At 41.9% G+C, this 24,079-nt stretch overlaps 1 protein-coding gene across 1 annotated transcript in view; it reads left to right on the forward strand.

Annotated features, from left to right (window-relative positions):
- The window catches only part of PDE6G (phosphodiesterase 6G), a 42,034-nt gene that overhangs the window by 2,758 nt on the left and 15,197 nt on the right, over positions 1–24,079 (forward strand). The window contains exon 2 of the mRNA XM_044084848.1: positions 1,979–2,019. Within this exon, the coding sequence (XP_043940783.1) occupies positions 1,979–2,019 (41 nt within the window). The remainder of the gene's footprint in view (positions 1–1,978; positions 2,020–24,079) is intronic.

Raw genomic sequence — 24,079 nt, forward strand, 5'->3', positions numbered from 1 at the left:
CACTGAATGGCATTTTCAGTGCAATTGCATAGAACATGCCATTTGTTGAACTGTTCATACTGAGATCGCAGGACAGTGAGGATCAAAAAATTTGCCCTTTCCCCACTGTAGTGTGATCTTGGAGTTGGTATACATAATTAGTGGGGGCACAGCCCACCCACATGAGGGGAATTTGATGAACGGCATTTCCAATGAAATGTTGTTCGTTGACTTGACCATTCTATGAAGTGATATAGACCCTTGTGTGTGTGTGTGTGTGTGTGTGTGTGTGTGTGTGTGTGTGTGTGTGTGTGTGTGTGTGTGTGTGTGCGTGTGTGTGTGTGTGTATGTGAACGTGCTCGCACTCGCATGCGCAAGTTTGTATATATACATACATATATATATATATATGGGTCTACGTGATAACACCGACACGCCAAAACACCAACAATGAAATAACCGACATGACAAAACCGAAAGTTCAAAAACATGAAACTTCACATGCCCGACAAACCACAATCCCGACAATCAACAAAACAAATAACTTTCCCGAAAAACACACACACAACACAAGCACACCAAAAACCTTACAAACCTACACTAAACCTTACATACACAACTGTATATGCACTAACCTTAACCCAAACCCTAACCCTAAGGTCCGTCACTATCGTACATTTACCTTACCTGCATCCTAACCCTAACTCACTTAATCCGCCCCTAACCCTTAAGTCTGTCACTATCGCACACTTACCTTACCCACACCCTAACCCTAACTCACTTAATCCGCCCCTAACCCTTAAGTCCATCACTATCGCACACTTACCTTACCCACACCCTAACCCTAACTCACTTAATCCGCCCCTAACCCTTAAGTCCATCACTATCGCACACTTACCTTACCCACACCCTAACCCTAACTCACTTAATCCGCCCCTAACCCTTAAGTCTGTCACTATCGCACACTTACCTTACCTGCATCCTAACCCTAACTCACTTAATCCGCCCTTAACCCTTAAGTCCGTCACTATCGCACACTTACCTTACCCGCACCCTAACCCTAACTCACTTAACCCGCCCCTAAACCTAATGTCCATCACTATCGCACACTTGCCTCACCCGCACCCTACCCTAACGTCCGTCACTACCACACACTTACCTTACCCACACCCTGACCCTAATGTCCGTCCCTACCTTAACATGTCGGTGTTCTCAGCGTCGGGATTCTCAACTGTCGGTCTTCTATGTTGTCGATCATCCGGTGTCGGTTATCTCGTTGTCGTTCTTCTCAGCTTTCTGCGTAATCAGGTAGACCCATATATATATATATATATATATATATATATATATATATATATATATATATATATATATATGTGTGTGTGTGTGTGTGTGTGTGTGTGTGTGTGTGTGTGAGTGAGTGTTTGTGGCTTAAGGTTACAGTAAGGGCTAGGTAAGGGCTTAGATTTAGTGCTGTGCCTGTGTGGTGCTGGTGTTGTATGTGATTTGTGTCTAAGTGTCTTATGTAGTAATAGTGTTACAGGAATGATTTTTCTTAAGTAAGGTGTAGGGTTGGGCATTAGGGTTAGGGACAGGGTTAGGACTAGGAGTAAAACACATTAGTGGCTTGTTTCCAACACCTTATCTTAGGAAAAAAATTCTGTAATACTACCACTACTCAGACAAAGTGAGTCTAAATTTATTGGTAGGGTTCAAGTATTTTCAGTGTAATGACTTTCAATGTTTTAAAATTTCAGTGAAATTTACTTTCAATGAAAAGTTTGTAATGAATTGTAATTCAATGAAATGTAGAGTCAATTAATAATAGAGAACCCATATATATATATATATATATATATATATATATATATATATATATATATATATAATATATATATTTAGGATGTAGATATAGATATATAGATCTAGGTAGATACATAGGAATCATTCTTAGTAAATTAGCTTTTACAAGTCTTATGCTTTCTCTTTGTTTTCACAGGTTTGGTGACGACATTCCTGGAATGGAAGGGTTAGGAACAGGTAAGGTGATTTTTTTATATATTCGCTAGTTATTTGTGTTTCTAAGTGTGTGTTAATGTTCTTGCATCTATGAACGCTTTGGTCTTTTCAGCAATAAATGGTATTTCCATTCTTAGTGTAGTCAGTACAATGTATTGTCACTTATTTTTCCTTTCACAACTTGGTGCAACATTGAGACACTGTCATAAACACAGACACAGATGTGCACACACAGATATACAGTGTCACAAGAAGCACAGCACACACACACATCAAACAAAGTAAATATATGTGTGAGACTGTGTGTGTATGTGTGTGTGTGTGAGAGAAAGACATTGTGTATGTGTGGGTCTCTTTATTTTTACATCTCCAAGATGTCCAGGATAAATGTCTAGGGCAATATGGTTGACCTGGTACACATTGGTGCAGGCAGAATTCATGATATACTTTTGCTGTGTTCATATAAGTACTCATTCCAGACTACCAGTCAGAATTTGCATCTTATTAGGCCTCCCTGCTTCAGGGGTAACATCACTGCCCATAATATAATGATTTCATATTTGCCTAACCTGCATCATTTGTGGAGTATGCATCTTAACAGCCGTCTATAGCAGCTCTGTAACTTGCTGTGCCCTGGAATGGTGTAGTGTTTGTAACGGAGGTACTTTGTGCACTGTCTAGGTACATAATTGCCTACATACTACTTCTGTTATCCAAATGCATCACTGGATTCAGCATCTGTGTATATATCTGTGGTGCCCCACATTTGCATTTTTATGATTTTTTAAATAAAATCAACAGTTTATATTTCTTATAATATCAGCTGACTGTAATTAGTTATGTAATAAAGCTTTAAACCTTTTGCATAGCATGCCTTCTCTACAGCCTTCTAAATTATTCCATTAACAAACTACCTCAAACAAGGTTTAAAATAAATTATACCTATCATTATCAAAAATTAATCTCTTAAAAAGTTTATGTAATGCTCATTATCACAGACTGTTTGCCTCTACTTTATCCAATAATAAAGTCAATTAGGTCTAACGTGTATAGTTAATGGATACTCCTTTCATTCTTAAAGCAATAGTACTTATTTTTGAAAACTGAAATGGTTAAATTAACCATTTCAAATAAAACGTGATATTGGTCTTTTCTATTAGAGAAAAGGTAACTGTTATTTATTAATGCATACTTGAGAAGGAATGTTAAACAACATCAGGTGTTTAGATATTTTAAATTTATCAGGCCATACAATTCCAAAGAAAATTATTGAACTTTAGCCAAAACGCTTGATAATTCATATTCATAAAAAATATATTTCTAATCTGCATTAATTTCTTTATTGCACCTCTAACATAATATATTATAAGCTCTGTCTTCCATTTTCCCAGTTCTGTACAGGATTTAAAAGGCATGATTTAGAAACCCTGGAGTAAATTCTATAGAATAAAGATTAAGTTGCCTGCCTGCTGAAGCTAATACTTTTTTCTTGTCAGTAGCAGAAAAATCAGGATAACTAGCTTGCCACAAAAATTTCTAATATGAATCAGTTGTAATGGTCTTATCTTCTTCTTCTTCTTCTTTTGGCTGCTCCCGTTAGGGGTCGCCACAGCAGATCAACTGTTTCAATTTCTTCCTGTTCTCTGCATCTTGCTCTGTCACACCAACCACCTGCATGTCCTCTCTCACCACATCCATAAACCTTATCTTAAGCCTCCCTCTTTTCCTGTTACCTGGCAGCTTCATCCTTAGCATCTTTTTCCCAATATACTCTGCATCCCTCCTCTGCACATGTCCAAACCAACGTAATCTTGCCTCTCTGGCTTTGTCTCAAAACCTTCCAACCCTGACTGACCCTCTAATATACTTATTCCTAATCCTGTCCATCCTCATCACACCCAGTGCAAATCTTAACATCTTCAACTCTGCCACGTCAAGCTCTGACTCCTGCCTTTTTGTCAATGCCACTGTCTCCAACCCGTATAACATAGCTGGTCTCACTACCCTCTTGTAGACCTTCTCTTTCACTCTTACTGGTACTCGTCTGTCACAAATCACTCCTGACACTCTTCTCCACCCACTCCATCCTACCTGTACTCTCTTCTTCACCTCTCTTCCACACTCACCATTACTCTGAACTGCTGATCCCAAGTACTTAAACTCATCCACCTTCCCCACCTCTACTCCCTGCATCCTCACCATTCCTCTATCCTCCCTCTCATTCACACACATATATTCTGTCTTAGTCCTGCTGACCTTCATTCCTCTTCTCTCTAGAGCATATCTCCACCACGCCAGGGTCTCCTCCACCTGTTCCCTACTCTCACTACAGATCACAATGTCATCTGCAAACATCATAGTCCACGGGGACTCCTGTCTGATCTCATCTGTTAACCTGTCCATCACCATTGCAAATAAGAAAGGGCTCAGAGCTGATCCTTGATGTAATCCCACCTCCATCTTAAACGCATCCGTCACTCCCACCGCAGACCTCACTGCTGTCACACTACCCTTGTACATATCCTGTACCACTCTTACATACTTCTCTGACACTTCCGACTTCCTCATACAATACCACAACTCCTCTCTATGCACCCTGTCATATGCTTTCTCTAAATCCACAAAGACACAATGCAACTCCTTCTGACCTTCTCTGTACTTCTCCTTCAACACTCTCAGAGCAAACATCACATTTGTAGTGCTCTTTCCTGGCATGAAACCATACTGCTGATCACTAATCATCACCTCCCTTCTTAACCTAGCTTCCACTACTCCTTCCCATAATTTCATGCTGTGACTAATCAGTTTAATCCCTCTGTAGTTACTACAGCTCTGCACATCACCCTTATTCTTAAAAATTGGTACCAAAACACTTCTTCTCCATTCCTCAGGCATCCTCTCACTTTCCAAGATTTCATTAAACAATCTAGTTAAAAACTCCACTGCCATTTCACCTAAACACCTCCATGCTTTCATAGGTATGTCGTCTGGACCAACAGCCTTTCCATTGTTCATCCTCTTCATAGCTATCCTTACTTCCTCCTTGCTAATCCACACCATGTCATGATTCACTATCCGCACATCATCCAACCTTCTCTCCCTCTCATTCTCTTCATTCATCAACCCCTCAAAGTACTCTTTCCATCTGCTCAACACACTCTCCTTGATTGTGAGTATGTTTCCCTCATTATCCTTTATCACCCTTACCTGCTGCACATCTTTACTAGCTCAGTCCCTCTGTCTAGCCAATTGGTACAGGTCCTTTTCTCCCTCCTTAGTGCCCAACCCTTTATACAACTCTTCATACGCCTTATCCTTAGCCTTCGCCAGCTCTCTCTTTGCCATGCACCTCATCTCCTTATACTCTTGTCTACTTTCTTCATCTCTTTGACAATCCCACTTCTTCTTCGCCAACCTCTTTCTCTGTATATTCTCCTGTACTTCTTCATTCCACCACCAGGTCTCCTTGTCCTCCTTCCTCTTCCCAGATGTCACACCAAGCACCTTTCTAGCCATCTCTCTTACTAGCTCTGCTGTAGTTACCCAGCTATTTGGTAACTCTTCACTGCCACCCAGTGCCTGGCTTATATGACACTATTTTATTTAACTCTGACAGTGCTGATGTTGAAGGTATTTTATCAAATAACACAGATTGCAACTATGTTTATGAAAGAGGATAATTCAGTGCTTCATTTTGTATCATATTCTGCATTTTAGATGACATAAACTGTCTCGAATTTTGTACAGGTAGCCTCTCTTCCCGTTCCACTCCAAATGTATGAATTATATTATTGATTAATAGTAAAGTATCACCTTTTAAACATTCACACAGTACTTAAAATTATACAGCTGCTCACTTTTCATTAGAACCCTCGCTGAACCCTAGAGAAAAAAATATTAGTAATATGGAATATACCCACTTCTTTAGATCTGAATGCTTTTATGTGAGATTTTTAAATTGTTCCAGTAAATTATTTAGATGTTTAGAACATTTGTTGGGTTTGGAATAAAATAAAATAAAATAAATAATTGTTTAAAATCCATAGCATTGTGTTATCAGTAAAACATAATGTTTGGTTTACCATTGTAAATGTATTATTCTAATGTATAGTTTCTCATAAATCTTTCCACTTCACTGAATAAGATCTGCCTAACCATTGTATTATAACTTTAAGATTTGTCACCATTATGTAAAATTAACTGTTCACAAAACCAGGTTTCTTATTACCCTGTGTTTTGATATGGTAAGATAATGCTGTTCTGGGTCTCTTAGGATGCCAGAAGAAAGCTAAGAAAATGTTATTTCTTTAATATATTTCTTTAATATACTTTTTGCCAGATATAAGGAACATAGTCTGAATTGCATGTGATATTTAGGCAAGAATTTCAGTTTAATTAAATGTAATCTGTAAAAATATTTTATTCCAATTTGGAATCAATTCTGCACCCATCCAAGTACTATTATCATAATTTATTTGAATGATACCCTGTAGATGTGTAATCTCATAAAGGCTGCATATAAAGAGGTACTGTACTATAGCAGTGCTCCTTACTTCACATGCGACATTATCCTGATGTTCTTCTTACCCATCTTAAAAAGCAGCTAGGCATGGTTTAATAAGAGAAAGGGAGTTTCCCTTTTGTCTGAACTAGCATACTACCTTCTTATAATAGCTGGTACATGTAGTCTCTAGGAAGAGCATAAATGAGGGAACGCATGAAAATTGTTATTGTATATTCAGTCATTTCACTGCCAGTCATGACAATAGTATATGTAGAGTGATTCAATGTCCATCCTGTGAAAAATGATTCATGAATACAGATTTTCTTCTTTAATACTTAAAAAAGAAAGTAAATATTGCAGTATTTCTGTTGTAAGGGAACTAGGATGGTTTCCTAAAACACTGTTTTATTTAATCTAAATGATGAACAGCATGCATTTCTGAAAAGCAAAAAATATACACAAACTAATGCCCCACTACCTCATATCATTGCTGTTAGACTGAGACTTTTCACTTATAAGTAGTTTTTAGGCATAAGGTAGAATAACTATAGTTGAATAGGCCTAAAAATATAAAGTCAGGCCTATGTCTTCATTTATGCATACAGTTTCAGGGAAAGACCATTCAGTAGAAGGAAATAGATAACCTTTCTGGCTAAGCACGAGATGTGCAGAAATAACAGTTCTCAAGGAAAAGCTACAGCATTAGTTTATGTATATTTTTTTTGCTTTTAGAAATGGAAAGATATGTGTACTTACAATGGAATGCTAGATAAAGAATAGACAGACAGTTAGTCACTGTCAGGCACCTGCGAGACAAGGCCTGGGAATCAAGGTTGAGGGGAGTGGTTACAGCTACCACATAAAGTTACTGAACTAAAGTAATATAATATGTATGTTTAGGACAGAGAAGTTATTTGGAGTCTGGTACAAGAAAAATATCAATGTTGAACTAATTTCATGCTTTCTGTTATTTGATATATTATGCTGCATCATTAAGATTTTCTTTTTGCAATTTTGAACCATCTATATACACACACCTGGCCTCTGCTGTGCACTGAATTGATCTGAAAAAGGTGAATTTGGAATTTTGCCCATCTGTTCCTCACAAATATGAGGGATCTCCTCATACAGCAGCTGCTGAGACAAGTAATATTTTCCCCCAACCTCTGTTGAAATGTTCTTCTGTTCTAAAGCTATAATCCACTTAGAAAGTGTAGCCTGGTTCACAGCTTTGCTTCTGTCTGAATACAGTAGGGTCTTGACTGTATGATGTAATGTCTGCTCAAAGATGTGCAAATTACTTTTGTGAGGCATTACTCCACAACTTAGTCAATGTGGTCTGTGCCCCCACATCTCCCTCTAAATAAACACACCAACCCCCAATTCTGATGGACCTTGGTGAAACCGTAATGCTACCACAGGGATCAGGGTATTTGTAGAGAAGAGTTCCATCCTCCTAAAATGAATCTATTTAGAAGTTTTTCAGGCATTTACCTTGAAAATACCTTATAGAAGGGATTAATATTTTAGACACATTTTTGGGAATTTGTAGCTTCAAGGAATATAAGTTTCCTCACTAAGTAGTGCCTAACTGAACTATGATCCAGTGAGCTCAAAGACACTTTCTCACCAAACAGGCTTTTAGTGACAATTTGTTTTACATTAGAAGACAAGTCCCCCTATACTCCCAGTGGAGAAGGTGTCGTTGTCTGTACCCCTTAACTAACTCCAAAGTTGTAAAACGTTGGCATAAGTTAAAATATGTGTCACTAAAAGCCTATTTGGTGAGCTGGGCTCACTGGATCATGATTTAATTAAAAGATATTTGACAGGATAAATGAATACCACCTTGAAATCAAGTATGTGTATTTAAGTGTCATTCAGAAATGTGGCCTGCTTTGACTAGCCTTCTTTGACAGGATATATTGATGGGCTTGTTGATACCAATAGATGCTACAGCCAGTGCAGATCCCTTGAGTGGGCACTTTAGTTGTTCAGCTAAGAAAACTAGATGATGTTCTTGTCCTGAAATCTCTCTAATGATCTGCATCTCTTATGCTTTGTCCACTCGAATATTTTCTATATTCTCTTTATCTGAAGCTGGAGAGAACACGAGTCACTGACATTGGAATTCATTTCTAGAACCTAATCCCAAATCATGATCTTGTGTATTATGATATGTTTAAAGGGCCCAACATAATTCATCTTGCTATGGATACCACATAAACATGAATTACTGGTTGCTCATCTATCACAGGAAAGCATTCTCCTTTCTTTTATTGCCTCATGATTACTTCTGTCTCTGAAATGTTTGTGCTTCTTCCCCCTCTAATACTAGTGCTTGTATGGTTCATTTAGATACCTTACCTCTTGGTCAGTGGAGCCATTAGTGAACTGCTTAATAAGGAAATAAGGAATGAACAACAGAAAATAAAATAATTAAAACTGTAGCAGTTCCTGTCACCGTGGGACCTAATGGGCCATGTCAGAAAAGTCACTATTAATGCTTACCTTATTAACATCTAAACTATGAGTCAAATGGAAATCACTATACTACAACACCACTCCCTATCACTCATACACGCACACATGCACACACACACACACACACACACACACACACACACACACACACACACACACACACACACACACACACACACACACACACACACACTCACACAAATTTACCACTGTATTAGATTTACATACCCTTTCTTAAGGCACATTATCAAATGCAACTGTTCACAAAAAACCTGTTCTATTTACAACTGTAGAGAACTGACTTGGATAATTGAATGTAATATCTATTATTTAGTCTTATGGAAAAAGATGTTTTCTTGAATCCTTAAGTGTCATAATGTTCAACTGTGATAGCCTTCTGACCCTCAGTTACCTGGCATAGCTAACATAAAATCATAGTTCATAGGTTCAAACTAGGCTATCTGCCCTAGGGCATTTATAAGCCTAGCCAGAGTGTGTTTGGCTTTCGCCACCCATTTTAAATGAATTTTGCTATGCCCTTTTTCGAAGTTAGTATATTGTGCCTCTGTCTAACAGTGACACAGAAGTGATACCCGCAGTAAACCTACGATCTTCCATCCACTCATCAAGATTCCTCTTGAAGAGAGTCAATGAGGAACTCTGCCTAACCTGGACTGGGATTTTATTCCAGAGTGAAGGGAGCCTCTGGGTTATGAATCTGTCCCTCCAGCATTTGCTATTTATTTCAGTGCTGAGGTTCAAGTCTCTCCAGCGCGTTTAGCTCGATGGGATTTGCATTTTCTGAGGTGCAGCATGTCCATTAATTCCAGGTTGGACATGGCTTTATACGTCAGGCACAGATCGCCTCTGAGCAGGTGGTATGCCACTGAGTAGAGCTGGAGTTTCTTTAACCGGGCAGCATATGGCATCTGTTTGAGCTCTTTGATCCTCTTGGTGAGGTACTTTTGGGGTCTTTCAAGTTGCTGCAGGTGTCTGGTAAGGTACATCCCAAAAGGGGCATTGTACTCAATTATGGGCCTGATGAGGGATGAGTAAAGAGGCACGATGACCTCCCCTGATCCAGATGTGAATCCCTTCATGATTATGTGGGCTATATAAAATGTTTTTCTAACCACTTTGGCCACGTGGTTTTCAAATTAGAGATTGCTATAAGCTTGGGTCCCCAGGTCCCTAATTACTTCTTCCGTACTTAATGAATTACCACCTATGTGGTAATTTGTGGGCATTTTGTTTTTGCCAAAGGGGATGACTATACACTTTTTGGCATTTAGCTTGAGGCCATGGCTCTGGCACCAGTTGACTGTTTCTATGAGGCCCTTTTGTAGGATGCTTGTGTCGACTGGAGAGTCGATTATGGTGCCTAGTTTGCAGTCATCTGCGAACTTGGTCAGCCACAGTCCTTCCGTGTTGGCCTGTACGTCCGAGAAATATATACCGAACAAGAGAGGTCCCAGGACTGAGCCTTGTGGGATGCCACTTGTAACTGGTTTGGAGTCTGACATGGCTCCAGCAATTCTAACCATGTGGGTTCTGTCCTTGAGCCAGTTTGCAACCCATCTAGTGACACAGGGGTTTATATTTAAGCTGGTGAGCTTATCTATAATGCCCGAGTGGGGTATTGTATCGAAGGCTTTTGCGAGGTCCAGGTAGGCTGTGTGGACCACTTTCCCCTTGTCAATGGCCTTGGTGACTGTTTCAAAGAAAGCGACCAGGTTTAAGAGGCAGGATCTGCCCTTAACAAAGCCAAACTGGGTAGGATCCAGTGTCTGTAGGTCCCCAATATCTTTATTTATGAGGTCCATGATGTTCCTTTCCATAGCTTTGCAGACCAAGCTAGTCAGGCTTATGGGGCGATAGTTTCCAGGATCCGTTGAGGCACCACCTTTGTGGAGAGGGACCACTGTTACTGTACGCCACTCTTTGGGTACATATCCTGTAGTAAGGCTGAGATTGAACAGTAGTTTTATGTTTGGGTTTAGCTCTTCTTGGAGTTCATGTACGACGCAGCCCGGGACACCGTCTGGTCCCATTGATGCTGTGTTTTTTGCTTTGGAGAGGGCGGCTCTTACCTGAGCATCTGAGATGTCAGGGGGGCAGCACTCTGCTGGGATAGATATTTGCCCTTTTGGTGGGGGGGGGGGGGCAGACGTTTCCACTGAACCTGTCAGCTAGGATGTTGGCAATGTCTGTGGGTTCAGTGTATTTTTTGTCATTTTGGACTAATTCTGAGCATATCTGGGAATTCCCACCCAGGTTCCTAACATAACTAAAGAAAGCCTTCTGATTATCCTTAGTGTCCTGTGCAATTATTCTCTCAAAGCTGGCCTTAAACGATTTTATGAGTGCCCATAGTTTTTTGCTAATACTGATCAGAGATGCCTTCCCTTTTTGGGATTTTGCTCTATCATGTAGTAGCTTCCTCCTTCTGTTGTATAGTTTGTTTATGGCTGGGGTCCACCAGACAGGACGCCTGCCTTTGGAGGATTGGGTCTTGGTTTTATTTGGGATTGCATGATCCATGCATTCCTAAAGGTGTTCATAGAATGCGTTTATAAAGGATTCTGCGGTCTGGGCCGTATTTTTCACAGGCCCAGAGGCTTTGAAGGATTCCACCTCGGTTTTGAGGAGTGTGAAATTTGCTTTAGAGAGGTTTTTCACTGTGGTTTTCTGGGCAGGGGGTGGGGTCAGGATGTGAATATCCAGTGAGATTTGTTTATGGTCTGATCTTACCAGTGAGGGATACACTTCTGGTCTGGAGCATAGAGCCGCTATGTTGGTGATGATCAGGTCCAGTATGTTTTCCCCTCTTGTGGGAGTGGTAACAAGTTGTTCCATAGCATTTGAGTTTATAAATTCTAGGAACCTTTGGGCTAGGGTGTTGGAGCTAGAGTAATGCTCCCAGTCTATGTTTGGGTAGTTGAAGTCGCCCAATGTAATGGTGTTTGGAGAGACCTTCATATTTTCCAGTGTTCTCAGGAAGGCCGGGTGGGGTTCCTGGGTTTGGGAGGGTGGTCTGTAGCAGGCTATAAACTGGAAGGCAGTTTTACCCACTGTTAGTTGCACATGGATAGTCTCTGATGCTTCGTGCTGTGCCACCAACCTGGAGTTGTGGGTATCTTTGATGAATATTGATACTCCCCCTCCTTTTGTGGTTCGGTCCAAGTTTTGGGGCCAAAAAGCATGGTATGAGATATAACCTGGTAGTGCTGGGGTGCTCTCGGGAGCCTTGAACCAGGTTTCTATTACTGCACAGATATCGATGTTCTCCATGCTAAGGAGAGTTTCAAGTGCGTGCACCTTGAGGTTTAGACTTCTGGCGTTGAGTAGCATTACTCTTAGTTTCTTATCCCTTGTGATACCTATGGAGGTGGGTTTGTCTTTTGAGGCTTGCCTAAAAAAGGCACTATGGGGGTGGCAAGAGCCTTTGCCAATATCCAAACGCCCAGGGGTGACAGATGCAAGCCGTCCCTAGCGAAGCATCGTGGCTTGTCGAGCATGTCATCCCAGGCTGACAGGCATTGGATCCCCTTTGAATGACACCAATACTTAAGCCAATTGTTGAAATTGATCATCTTGTCTTCATATTGTGGCATCATTCTTGGTGAGGTTAAGATGCTACTCAAGGTCAGGGTCATACCGGCCTGGGCTACATGCTCAGAGAGCTCCTCTATGTCTCTTTTCATGTAGTCCAGGGAGGTACATCTCAGGTCATTCACACCAGCATGGACAATGACTGAGTCATATTTGTACTTGCCTTGGAGTGACCTGAGTGCTTATGTTATGTGGCGGAGCCTAGCGCCCAACAGGCAGCTCACCGTGACCTTCTCATTGTTCAGCCTGGTGAGCAGGACGCCAGTGTGCCTGACGATAGAGTCACCTATTACAAGTGTATCAGGTGTGTTGTTTAACCTTAAGGGCTGTGACTGTTCGGCACACTGGCTTTGTAAGCTATGTGTTGCATGTGTTTTGTTTTGGGGTAGCGGTTGCTTGGGTGTCTGCTTTGGAGGTCTCTGCTGCTTAGGCAGATTTTTATTTAGAGCCTTCAAGTATGTTTTTGTGTGTTTATGTGTTTGATTTCCTGTCATGGTAGGTCTATGTGAGACTGGAATTGTAGTGAGTGTGGTTTCCGTTTCCTCCTGACTGGTTACGCCAATACTGAGTTGAGAGAGCTTAGCCTCCAGTTTGGCTATATGGTTGCATCTCTCACATGTGTTGGAATTTGTTGGGAGGAGGAGAGGGTTGTCTGTGTGCATGAGGCAGTTGTAACATTGCCTCAAGATTCCCAGATTCACCAGCTGGACCGGAGAGGAGATTGACAACTGACCTTTGGACATGCTAGAATAGTATTGGGAATTCCTTTATAACTGAAAAAAGGGCCAATGGGGAACAAGGTACTCAAGGAGAGTTTGTGAGGGCGTAGGGCTTTTAATTTTTTAGTGCTGACTTATATTGTTTAGTAAAATAATAAATAAATGTACACGTGATTCTCTCAGACTAGACACTCGTGTTTAGTAAAATAATAAATAAATGTACACGTGATTCTCTCAGACTAGACACTCGTGTTTAGTAAAATAATAAATAAATGTACACGTGATTCTCTCAGACTAGGCACTCATGTGTTTAGTAAAATAATAAATAAATGTACATGTGATTCTCTCAGACTAGACACTCATGTGTTTAGTAAAATAATAAATAAATGTACACGTGATTCTCTCAGACTAGGCACTCATGTCATTCTTTTTCCTTCCCTCTCCCTCCCATTAAATTATTTGAGTAACTGAATGTTTTCATAAAAAAATATATCTGAAAGAATAATGAATAAAAAAATCTGAAGCTTTGATAAGGTTCTATTGTGGTTGGCTGACAGAAAGACTACAACTACAAAGGGGACCAACAGCTTTGAACTTTCTACCCAGCTGTTGAATTTATGCATACTCAAGCATAATATTATTAATGATTGAGTAAAAAATGGTCATTCTTCTCCCTGAAGTTGGTAATAAAACAGCTGACAGACATTTTATTTTCACATCAAAAACTAATTCACAGCACTGAACTTAGATCTCATACAGACTCATGAAAAAAAATGTCAGAACAGATGCTTGACAAGGGCATGTTTCACAGGTGGAGACCTGATATCCTAAAATTATTTAGCTGATTAATATCTGTTCTTATCCTAAGGCATTATTTCCACCATGTTTCAAGCTAGAGCAGAAGATCTTACTTCAAGGTGGTTTCTGCATTAGGTAGAGGTTAATAACTCCTGCTTGAGAAGTTTGTACACACCACATTTTTTCAGGATGTAGCTCCCTGTAGTCATGGCTCAGCATGCCTCATACTAGCACACCAAACCATTTATTGAGTCTGGGAAAGCAGACCCATCTCCACTCTTCCCAGTTCTTCCTGCCATTTACACATTTCAGATCTCAGTCCTAGTATGTAAGTAATTTTGTAGTCATCAGATTACCGGCCGGGACTGACATCAGCACTGCTCATGTAGGATGGGGAAGGAGCACAGTTTTATGGAACTGCATAAGTATCTGACATTCATAGGTTCATAGGTTCATAGATTAGTACTAAGCTAAATGCCCTTGCGAGCCATTTTAAGCCTAGCCAATTACCCCTTGTGAGACTCAAACCCTTCACTTTGTGCTTAAAAGGCAAACACCTTAACCATTAGGATCCCAGAAAAAGCAAGAGCAAGAAATTCAAAACCATTCTTAGAGCAAGCATAGGAGGATAGCCAGCTCATGGCATAGCAGCAAGGTCTCTTGTGTTATCCCAATCAGGAGACAAATTGAAGAATGAAGGTAGGTGAGCACAAGGCCAGATGTGGTCAAATTCTCCTCCATCAAAGTCTACCATCTTGGTGGCCTCCATGTCTTTGCCACTTGCTAATAAGGGCATGGGGAGATGCAAAACTCATTCTCCAGCTACTACAGTGTGGCATGCGTCTTGGGTATGAATTCTGCACCTCTCAAGTTGGACCATTTAGCCAGTTGGCTTGCTCACATGAAGTGGACAGTTAAGTCCCTTAGTGAGTACTGCGGGGGGAATCATTTTAACAGATTGTACCTGTAGTGCAAGGCAGTCATGGTTAGAAGGCTAGAAATGCAAAGAAATTAACTGGGAATGTGGTCACAGTGATCATGGTGTGCATATGTCAAAAGCAGTATATGAGAGATGGGCATGCTAACAGATGCCAGCACACCATGATGACATTGCCATGGACACAAGTACAACACATATACCACTGGAACACTGCAACATGTCACCACACAAGTAGTCATCACTACTAATTATTAAGGAGGAATAGACAGGGGGAATTACAGTTTTTAGATATGGGTGATAACCCTAAAAAATCAATAATGAAAGAATAGTCATCCCTAAGAGTGAGGATGCATCCTAGATATGTTCCTTTACTGCACCTTCTCCTCTGTATTCAGACATACCTGTACCTCTCTCCATGCAGCTCTTAAGGTTTGTCTCACTCACTATAGAGTTCTGCATTGTGTCATACATACTGTGCTTTGAATACTTTGTTCTTTTGTGGTATTTAGTTTCTGTGGCCACCTGAACTCATGGCTGGTAGCACTTGGCAAATGGTGCAAACCTCAGTTTCATATTAAATCAGGGTCTTGTATAAATGTGTTGCATACTGTCCCCATCTGTGATTTACATTTCTCATCATGTTTGAGCTAGCTACCTAATCTCCCCCCTCCCCAAAGTGTGTATCTTTTTGCTTTTCTTGTTCCCAACACAGCAGTAATGGAGTCAGTTGTAGAAATATGTCTAACCCAGTGAATCATTTTGTGTAGGAAATTCAGAACGGACTTAGGTGTTAAGACTGATGGGGCAAATGACAATAGTTATTCCCCTTCCCTAGCCCTCCACCATATGAAGGCTCCTCTAGGAAAACGTTTAAGCAGATGCAGTCCTTCCTAAAGTGGCCTATAATTCTTCTGTCTCTTCCAAAAAGAAGAAGGCTTAACCAATATTTGGAGAAAAAGGATGAGGTTCCCTGGATTTCCCCTAGATCCTGACCTCAAGGGTATTGTTATTGTGGTAGAAAACACCCCAGATTTTGGATGCACAACAGCGAAGATGCTTTCTGTAATATCCTATACGTGTGCAGTATTATTGTATGTATCTGGGCTATAAGGCAGACATCTTAGTGATCTCTTCAGCCCAACATAAGTCCCAAAGACTATAGCACCTTAGGAATTTGCAGATGAAAAAAAGGGTATGGAAATGATAGACAAGAAGTTTTTTCCTCTACCAGTCTGAGCCTTAAATTCATGATCTATTCATCTTACCTCTCCTAACTTATGCCTTCTCTTGTTATCTAGACAATAGAAAAGCTTGCAGAAAGTACAGTTGTGTACTCTTACCATAAATGTAGATGTTCAAGTGTATTCACTGTTGCAGTCATCACACTTGGGTTATCTGCCTGCAGGTAGCCCTCAGTCGGCCTGAATACCAGAGTCTTAGTATTTCTGCATCGGATGCTGTCGCTTCTTCCATGATGTCAGGTCATCAGGGGTATAAAACAGGCAGCTGACACCATTACATCAGTTTTTCCTGCCCCAAATGTCAGGAGCCCCCCTAAAAGGGAGCTAGTATATGGTGGGGAACACCACCAGTAAAAAGTAAATATCAATGCCATTGGGAATGGCCATAGAGAGGAGATGTAGAAAGATAGAGAAAGCCAGGGGGCTGGAGGGAGGGAAACCAGGACTGCAACAGTGAATACACTCAAACATCTACATTTATGGTAAGTGTACACAACTGTACTATGTTCTTCGTGTTTCGCCATTGCAGTCATCCCACTTGGGTTGATTCCCAAAGCTGAGGATGGGTGGAGGCAGTCATGAAGTCTTAGGGCTGGCTAGTAGGCCTTGCAAGACTGCTGTAGCAGATCCAGCCCTGGATTTGGAAAAAATAGGTAAGTGGTGATGCTTGGTGAAGGTGTGTACAGAACTCCAGGTTGCAGCTTCCAGAATGTCCCTGGTAGGGACACTGCTGAGAAATGCAGTAGAGGTGGAAGTAGCCCTAGTGGAATGTGTTCTGATCCCCTGTGGGGTAGGTTTTCCATGGTGCTTGTAGCAGAAATGGATGCAGTGTGCTATCCATTTGGAAATGGTTTGCTTTGAAATGGCCTTGCCCTCTGCCCCTGTAGCAAAGCTGACTAGCAGCTGGTCAGATTTTCTGAAAGGCTTAGTCCTGTCAAGGTAGAACCTGAGCTGTCTGTGCACATCCAAGGAGTGCAGGATCTTTTTCCCTTTATTCTGAGGGTTAGGGAAGAAGGTTAGTAAATGGATGGATTGGTTTAGAGCCACACAAGACACCACCTTGGGCATGAAGGGCGGATTAGTCCTGAGGAAAACCCTGTCAGCATGGAAAATAATGAAGGGTTCCACAGCCATTAGTGCCTGTAACTCAGACACTCTTCTGGCTGAAGTAAATGCCAACAGCAAGGCCGTTTTCCAACAGAGGAATTTTAACTCTGCTGAGGCAGCAGGTTCAAAAGGTGGAAGCGTGAGCTTTTCCAGTACAAAGTTAAGGTCCCAGGCAGGGGTGGGTACTCTCCTAGGGGGCCTTAAATTGTTAGCCCCTCTCAGGAACTGGGTGATGAGAGGGTGAGAAAATAGAGGTGGCTCAGTATTATAATGAGCTGAGATGGCAGAGGCATGAATCTTAATGGAGGAGAAGGACAGGCCTCTGTGGAGAAGCTCTGCTAGATAATCCAAGATTAGAAGTAAGGAGGACACTGCTGTGTCCTTTCCTTTAGACTGATTCCAAGAACAATATATTTTCAGCATAGGATTTCCTAGTACAAGGCCTTCTGGCTTCAAGAATGACATCCAGCACCTGTCTGCTGAGGGTTGCTGGTGGGGTATTCAAGGGATAAGCCATGCTGCAAGGTTTAGGGTTTGCAATTGGGGATGCAAAATCTTTTCCTCCTGCTGAGACAGCAGGGTAGGAGTCTGGTGTAGGTGCTAGGATGGCAACATTGTCAGGCTGCATAGGAGTGGGTACCAGCGCTGACGTGTCCAGTCTGGTGCAATAAGAATTGCCCTTTTATCTTGAATAGTACTCTTTGAGAGAAGGGGCAGAGGGGGAAAAGCATAGACTGAGAGGCTTTACCATTGAAAGGATAGGGCATCCACCTTCCAGGCCCTGCTGTGAGGGTTCCTGGTGCAGTATTTGCTTAACTGGTGGTTTTGGGGGAGACAAAGAGGTCCCCCTCCAGTGACCCCCACCTGTGGATCAGAAGGTTGAAGGTGTTGTGCTCCAATTTCCACTTGTGTGGATCTAGGAGATTTCTGCTTAAATCATCTGCCAGTGAATTTTGTTTGCCTGGCAGGAACTGAGCTTGTAGATGCACTTGGTAGCTCAAGGCTGTGTTCCACAGGGCCATGGCTAACCTGCAGAGTGGTTAAGAATGGGTTCCCCCCTGCTTGTTTATATACCACATAACTGTGGTGTTGTCTGTTTTTATCAGCAGTTGTCCTGGAAGGATTGGGTATCTGAAAGCTGTCAGAGCATTCTGTGCAGCTAGCATCTCTTTCTGATTGATGTGCAGGAGAATCTGCCCTGGGGTCCAGTGGCCCTGAATGCATTTGCCTACCATGTGAGCCCCCCCTCCCCCCCCCATGCATTGCCTGATGTGTCTGTTGTCAGGGTTTGGGCGGCAAGGGGTTAAGTGAAAGGCAGTCCCTTGTTGTGGTTGCATGCTTCTGCCCACCAAAGGAACTCTGCCCTTAGACGAGGTATGATAGGAATGACTGTTTCAAGGTCCTGCGAGTGTTGGCACCAAAGACTTTTTAAGTACCATTGAAGTTTCCTCATGTGCAGTCTTGCATATGGAATTAATAGACTACATGAGGCCATGAACCCTAGGGCTTGCAGTATTTTTCTTGCAGATAGCTGGGTTCTGGTGGCCAGTTGTTTGAAGAAGTTTGTCAGCTAGACCTGTTTTTCTGGAGTGACAAATGCCATCTGGGAAGTTGTGTCCAAGCTTGCCCCCAGGAAAACAATCTTTTGACTGGGTACCAGTTGTGATCTCTTTTCATTGATGGTGTACCCCAATGAAGTGAGAAGGCGTTTTACAAATGTCAGGTGCTGAAGCAGCAATTCCTGACTGTCTGCCTGAATCAAGCAGTCGTCCAAGTATGGGAAAATTTGGATATTTCACTGCCTGCAGTATGCAATGGCTGGAGCCAGGCACTTTGTGAATACTCTGGGCACAGTAGATAAGCCAAAGGGAAGTGCAGAGAACTGATAGTGCATAGAACCTGCCCTGAAATGTAGATATTTCCTGCATGACTCCCTTATGGGGATGTGCAGATAAGCTTCTTTTAAGTCTAGAGAGACTATCCAGGCATCCTTGGCTAGCATGGGGAGAAGCTGTTGCAGGGTAAGCATCTTGAATTTTGGTACCACCAGGAAGGTGTTGAGAACTGAAAGATCCAGTATTGGGTGCCAAGAGCCCTCTTTTCTGGGTACCAGGAAAAGTCTGGAGTAGAACACCTGACCCCTTTGTTCTACTGGAACAGGTTGAATAGTTCTGATATTTAGGAGGGAAAATACTTGCTTTTGAGCCTCTGCCCACTGGTTTGGAGGAAGGTCTGGAAACCTGCTTGGGGTTGGCAGTGAGTGGAAGTAGAATTTGTACCCCTGGGATACAATGTTGAGGACTCATCTGTCCTGAGTAATGGACATCCAATTTTTTGCATGAAGGGCAAGTTTTCCTCCTAGGGCCACAAGCAGTTGGGCAGAGCTGGGCAGGAGAGGTGAGAAGTCATTGTGAACTTTTTCCATAGGGAGAGGCTTACCACTCCCTGGTTTTGGGGTGGGGCCATTCCATTGTTTAGATCTCTGCATACCCTGAGACTGTAGTCTGTGTGGCCTGTTTCCCCTGGGAAGGCCTGGTAGGGGCTGGAAAGGGCCACTTTTTTGAAGGATAATGCCTACTCCATCTAGGTGGTTGCACTTATAAGAATTCTTTAACAGTTTGCATAGATTTAGCTTTTTCTTCCATCTTTTTAAGAACTTCTTCTGCTTTGGTGCCAAACAAAATGTCCTTATTTAAAGGAGCATCTAGTAATTTGGATTTGACATGATTTGGCAAGGTTTGTTCCTTCAGCCAAGCATGCCTTCACAGTACAGAACCAGTGACTGCAGCCCTGCAAGATGCTTCTAGGGCATCAAAGCCACACTGCAAGGTATGCTTACTAACCTGGTTTGCAGAATGCATTAGCTCTTTAAAATCTTTATTTTCTGCACAATCTGGAATTGATACCATTTTTTGTTTAATTAGTTCCATAATATGTTGCTGGTACTTCAACATGTGAAACTAGCAATTCAATGCCCTGATGGCAAGAGTGGCAGAGGTATATACCTTCTTACCCCATATGTCTAAAGCTCTGGAATCCCTGTCCGAAGGGGTAGGATTTTTGGCTGTAGTGGCCTTAATACCTTTAGGTCCCTGGGAAATGGTCTCTGGCTCAGCAGTAGGATTTTTGAAAATAAATTTGTGGGAATCATATGTTCTGTAGGGCCTGTCAGGTTTCCTAGGGGCTGGGGGTAATATATCTGGAGTAAGACTGCATTCCATAAAAACATCATCCACAACATCCAGGACAGGGGGTATAGCTAGTGGCCTGTGCTGAGGCAACTTTAAAATTCTCTGAGTCTCTTTTTGGACTGAGGATAGTCTTGGCATTCCCAGTGGAAATGCTCCCTTAAGGTATGCAAGGTGTCACCAAAAGAAAAATCCTCTGGAGGGGAGGCAGAGGGAATGGATTCCTCTGCATCTGAATCCTCATAGGCTGATAAGGGCAAGTCTTGATAATCAGATGGTTCAGAGTCATCGGACTCCTGGTCTGTAGAGTCAGAAGGAAACTCACTTCTTTGTCTCTTAGCAGGGGAAGGCTGGCTTCCCCTAATTAGGGTAATAAGGTCTTCAACTATTCTAAGCATTTGTTTTTGTGGCATGGGAGCTTGAGCATGCGCTTTGGTCGTCGGTTTTCTAGGCATAGTGCATACTCTGGGCCTAAGAAACTCGGTAGTTTTGGCTAAGAAAGAAGTAGTCGGTTTGATTCGAACATCGGTAGGACAGAATACACCCTCAGAAGCTGGTGTCTGCACAGCGGCTCTGGACCCATCCAAGGTAGAGACATCCGCTGGTTCCATAGTTGAAGAAGCATCTCGCAGCATACAAATGGGTCTCAGCAGAGGCCTGCGAATCCATAGATGCGGGTATTAGTGGCTGCAAAGGTGCCTCACTGAGTACTGGTGGACTGGTGACTAGCTTAGCGGAAGCATCGTCGGCAGTTTTGGACCTTTGCTGTCTGTCTTTATCTTTTCATTTTTTCAGAAGATCAGTAGTCGGATGGCTGAAGAAGCCATTTCAGAGTACGGAGAACGAGAGCAAAAGAATTTAGCTACAAAAATATCCTGATGACAAATGGTTCGGGTGTTAAACAAGGCACAAAACTGACAGTGAGGGATGTCGTGGTCTGAGCCTAAACAGGTGATGCATTAAGAATGAAAATCTCTGTGAGGTATTTGCTTTCCACAGGGAAGACAATCGGTAACTTTTTCCGACATCGGTTAGAGCAAGAAAAAAGGATTCCCAATGGGGTACTTAACTTTAGAAGACATCAGGATTATAAACTCGAAAATGAAAATTTCAGGTAGTGGCCGACCAGCACTTGCGAACTGTTTCTGCTTCGGGCTCCTTCTCAGCAAGAAAGGGGGGCTCCTGACATTTGAGGCAAGAAAAATTGATGTAATGGCATCGGCTGCCTGTTTTATACCCCTGACAACCTGACGTCATGGAAGAAGCGACAGCATCCAGCGCAGAAATACTAAGACTGTGGTATTCGGGCCGACTGAGGGCTACCTGCAGGCAGATAACCCAAGTGTGATGACTGCAACAGTGAAACACAAAGAACATCTACTTGATTCTAGAATCAGGACCTCTCATTATAAAATCCTTATGATAGCTTCATCAGCGGGCTTTCATACAGTCCAATGTAATTTCAACTGTGTTGATGATGTGGCCAGTGTAGTAGCAATTGCTGTGTGTCAGCACTTGATGGTGGTTCTGACTGTTGTTAAAGAGGAATTGAGTCAGCCTATTCTGAATACCTCTTGCCTGGAGGAGTTTCTCTTTGGGAAGGCTTTTCAGGACATCACTGAAGGCTTGCAGGACAGGAAACAAGTGCTGGCCACTGTGAAGTCTCTCAGTGATGTCCACAGCTACCTCCTCTTCTTCATCTAGGTTAACCTATTACTCAAAGAAGAATAACAAATAAGAACAGTCCAAGAAAAGCATAAGTAATGCAGTTTTGTAAAAGTGACCCTGCCAAATCTCCTGAATAAAAAATGTGTGAATGTTCTATATTGGGGAGTGCAAGATGTACTGCAAAAAATGCTTTTAATGTGTAACACTGCATTTCTCACTTCACTGCTGCATGTGTACAGTCTCTCAGAATGTTGTGGCATTTTGTTGCATTGTAGGGTCACAAATGTATAACAGGGCACCCTTAAGAGAAAATGACTCTTCATGAATCACATGGGATGGGCCTAATCTCTATTCCAAAGAGGCGCTTTACAGCCTGCTCCTCTTTTTTAATTTACGTGTTATTGATTGGGATGTTTTCAGGACATTATTCATACTGAATAGGGGTAATTTGGCCAGGAAATGGAAGAAGTTCTTCCACTGTTTTCAAGGAGAGAAGGCTCACATTCATGTAAGGATTTTGCAGTGGAGATGATGGAGGAATTAAATGGAGTCACAGCTATGCAATTGCCCAATGCTGAAATTTCAGGGCACAAGCATAAACATGACACGGGGAGGATGACTGGATGAATGGATGGATGGATGGATAGACTGAGAGGTAAGATGATCAGATGGCTGAAAATCTAATAGGGAAGAATGGGTGCCTGAGACAGAGTTGAAGAAGGCAAGTTTCCATCTCTTGTCTAGAGAAGGCAAGAGCTGAGTTGATGTAGTGGTGTGTTTCTCTGATTGTAGTTCAGAAGGTCCTGGGTTCAATACCTGGCAGTAGTGTTTTATGGACGGTGCAGTGGTGCAGCGGTAGCATTGTCTCCTCACAGCAAAAGGTTCTCCAGTTTGATTCTCGGCTGGGGTGTTTTCTGTGTGGAGTCTGCATGTCCTCCCTGCATCCGTGTGGGTTTCCTCTGGGTGCTCCAGTTTCCTCCCACATTACAAAGACATGCATCTGGAGTGTTTCTCCCTGGGCCTCCTTTGAAAATTGGCTTTGTTCCAAGTCGAACTTTCCCAGTTAACAAATGCAAAATAAAATAAAAATAAATAAACTTGTTAGAAGGCTGTGATTGGACAATAGAAAAGATTATGCCAGAGTGTTCTGGGGACTAATAAGAGCGAAGTAACTGTTGAACTGGACAAAAAAGAAAATGGTACGCCAAACCGAAAGTACTCGTCCTGCATCATGAAGGAATATGGTATATGTCAAGTATGTGAATTCATTAAAAGTGCCCTTTTTGTGGTACAAGGAGTCTGAAGAATTAAATAGCATTGTCATTTTCTAACCTGCAAAGGGGCATAGCTCTCAGTTTGTCTCCGAAAATGGACTGAGTGTCCAGTGGGCTTAACCAGTTAACACATATTTTTTCATAAAAAGAATGTGATAAAGCAACATTTGATAAATGAAAACGTATAATATAGGCAAGCCGCATGAAGAATATTGGAAAAGGATGGGTGCAAAAAGGGGAAAGTATAGAAATATGAAGGAAGAAGAAATTATTGGGTGGCATATGGTGCAAACAGAACAAAATGTACAGAATAAAAGTGTAGGGTAAAGGTTAAAGTGAAAAAAAATACAGGAGTTACTAAGTTTTTGTTCTCACTCAAAAAGAAAAACAAACTGTTAAAAACAGCAAACAGAAAGAGACTCAGCGTGAGATGCAAACTAAGTACCCAGCTTTGTAAGAAGGGGAAGGTGGGTAAGATGATGAGAAAGAAAAAGATAAGATTAAAACGAGATTACACAGAAGCAGGAAATTCCAGTGTAATGACTG

This window comes from Protopterus annectens, chromosome 10.part0, assembly GCF_019279795.1.
Source record: "Protopterus annectens isolate FY-2018-M chromosome 10.part0, PAN1.0, whole genome shotgun sequence".
NCBI lineage: Eukaryota > Metazoa > Chordata > Ceratodontiformes > Protopteridae > Protopterus > Protopterus annectens.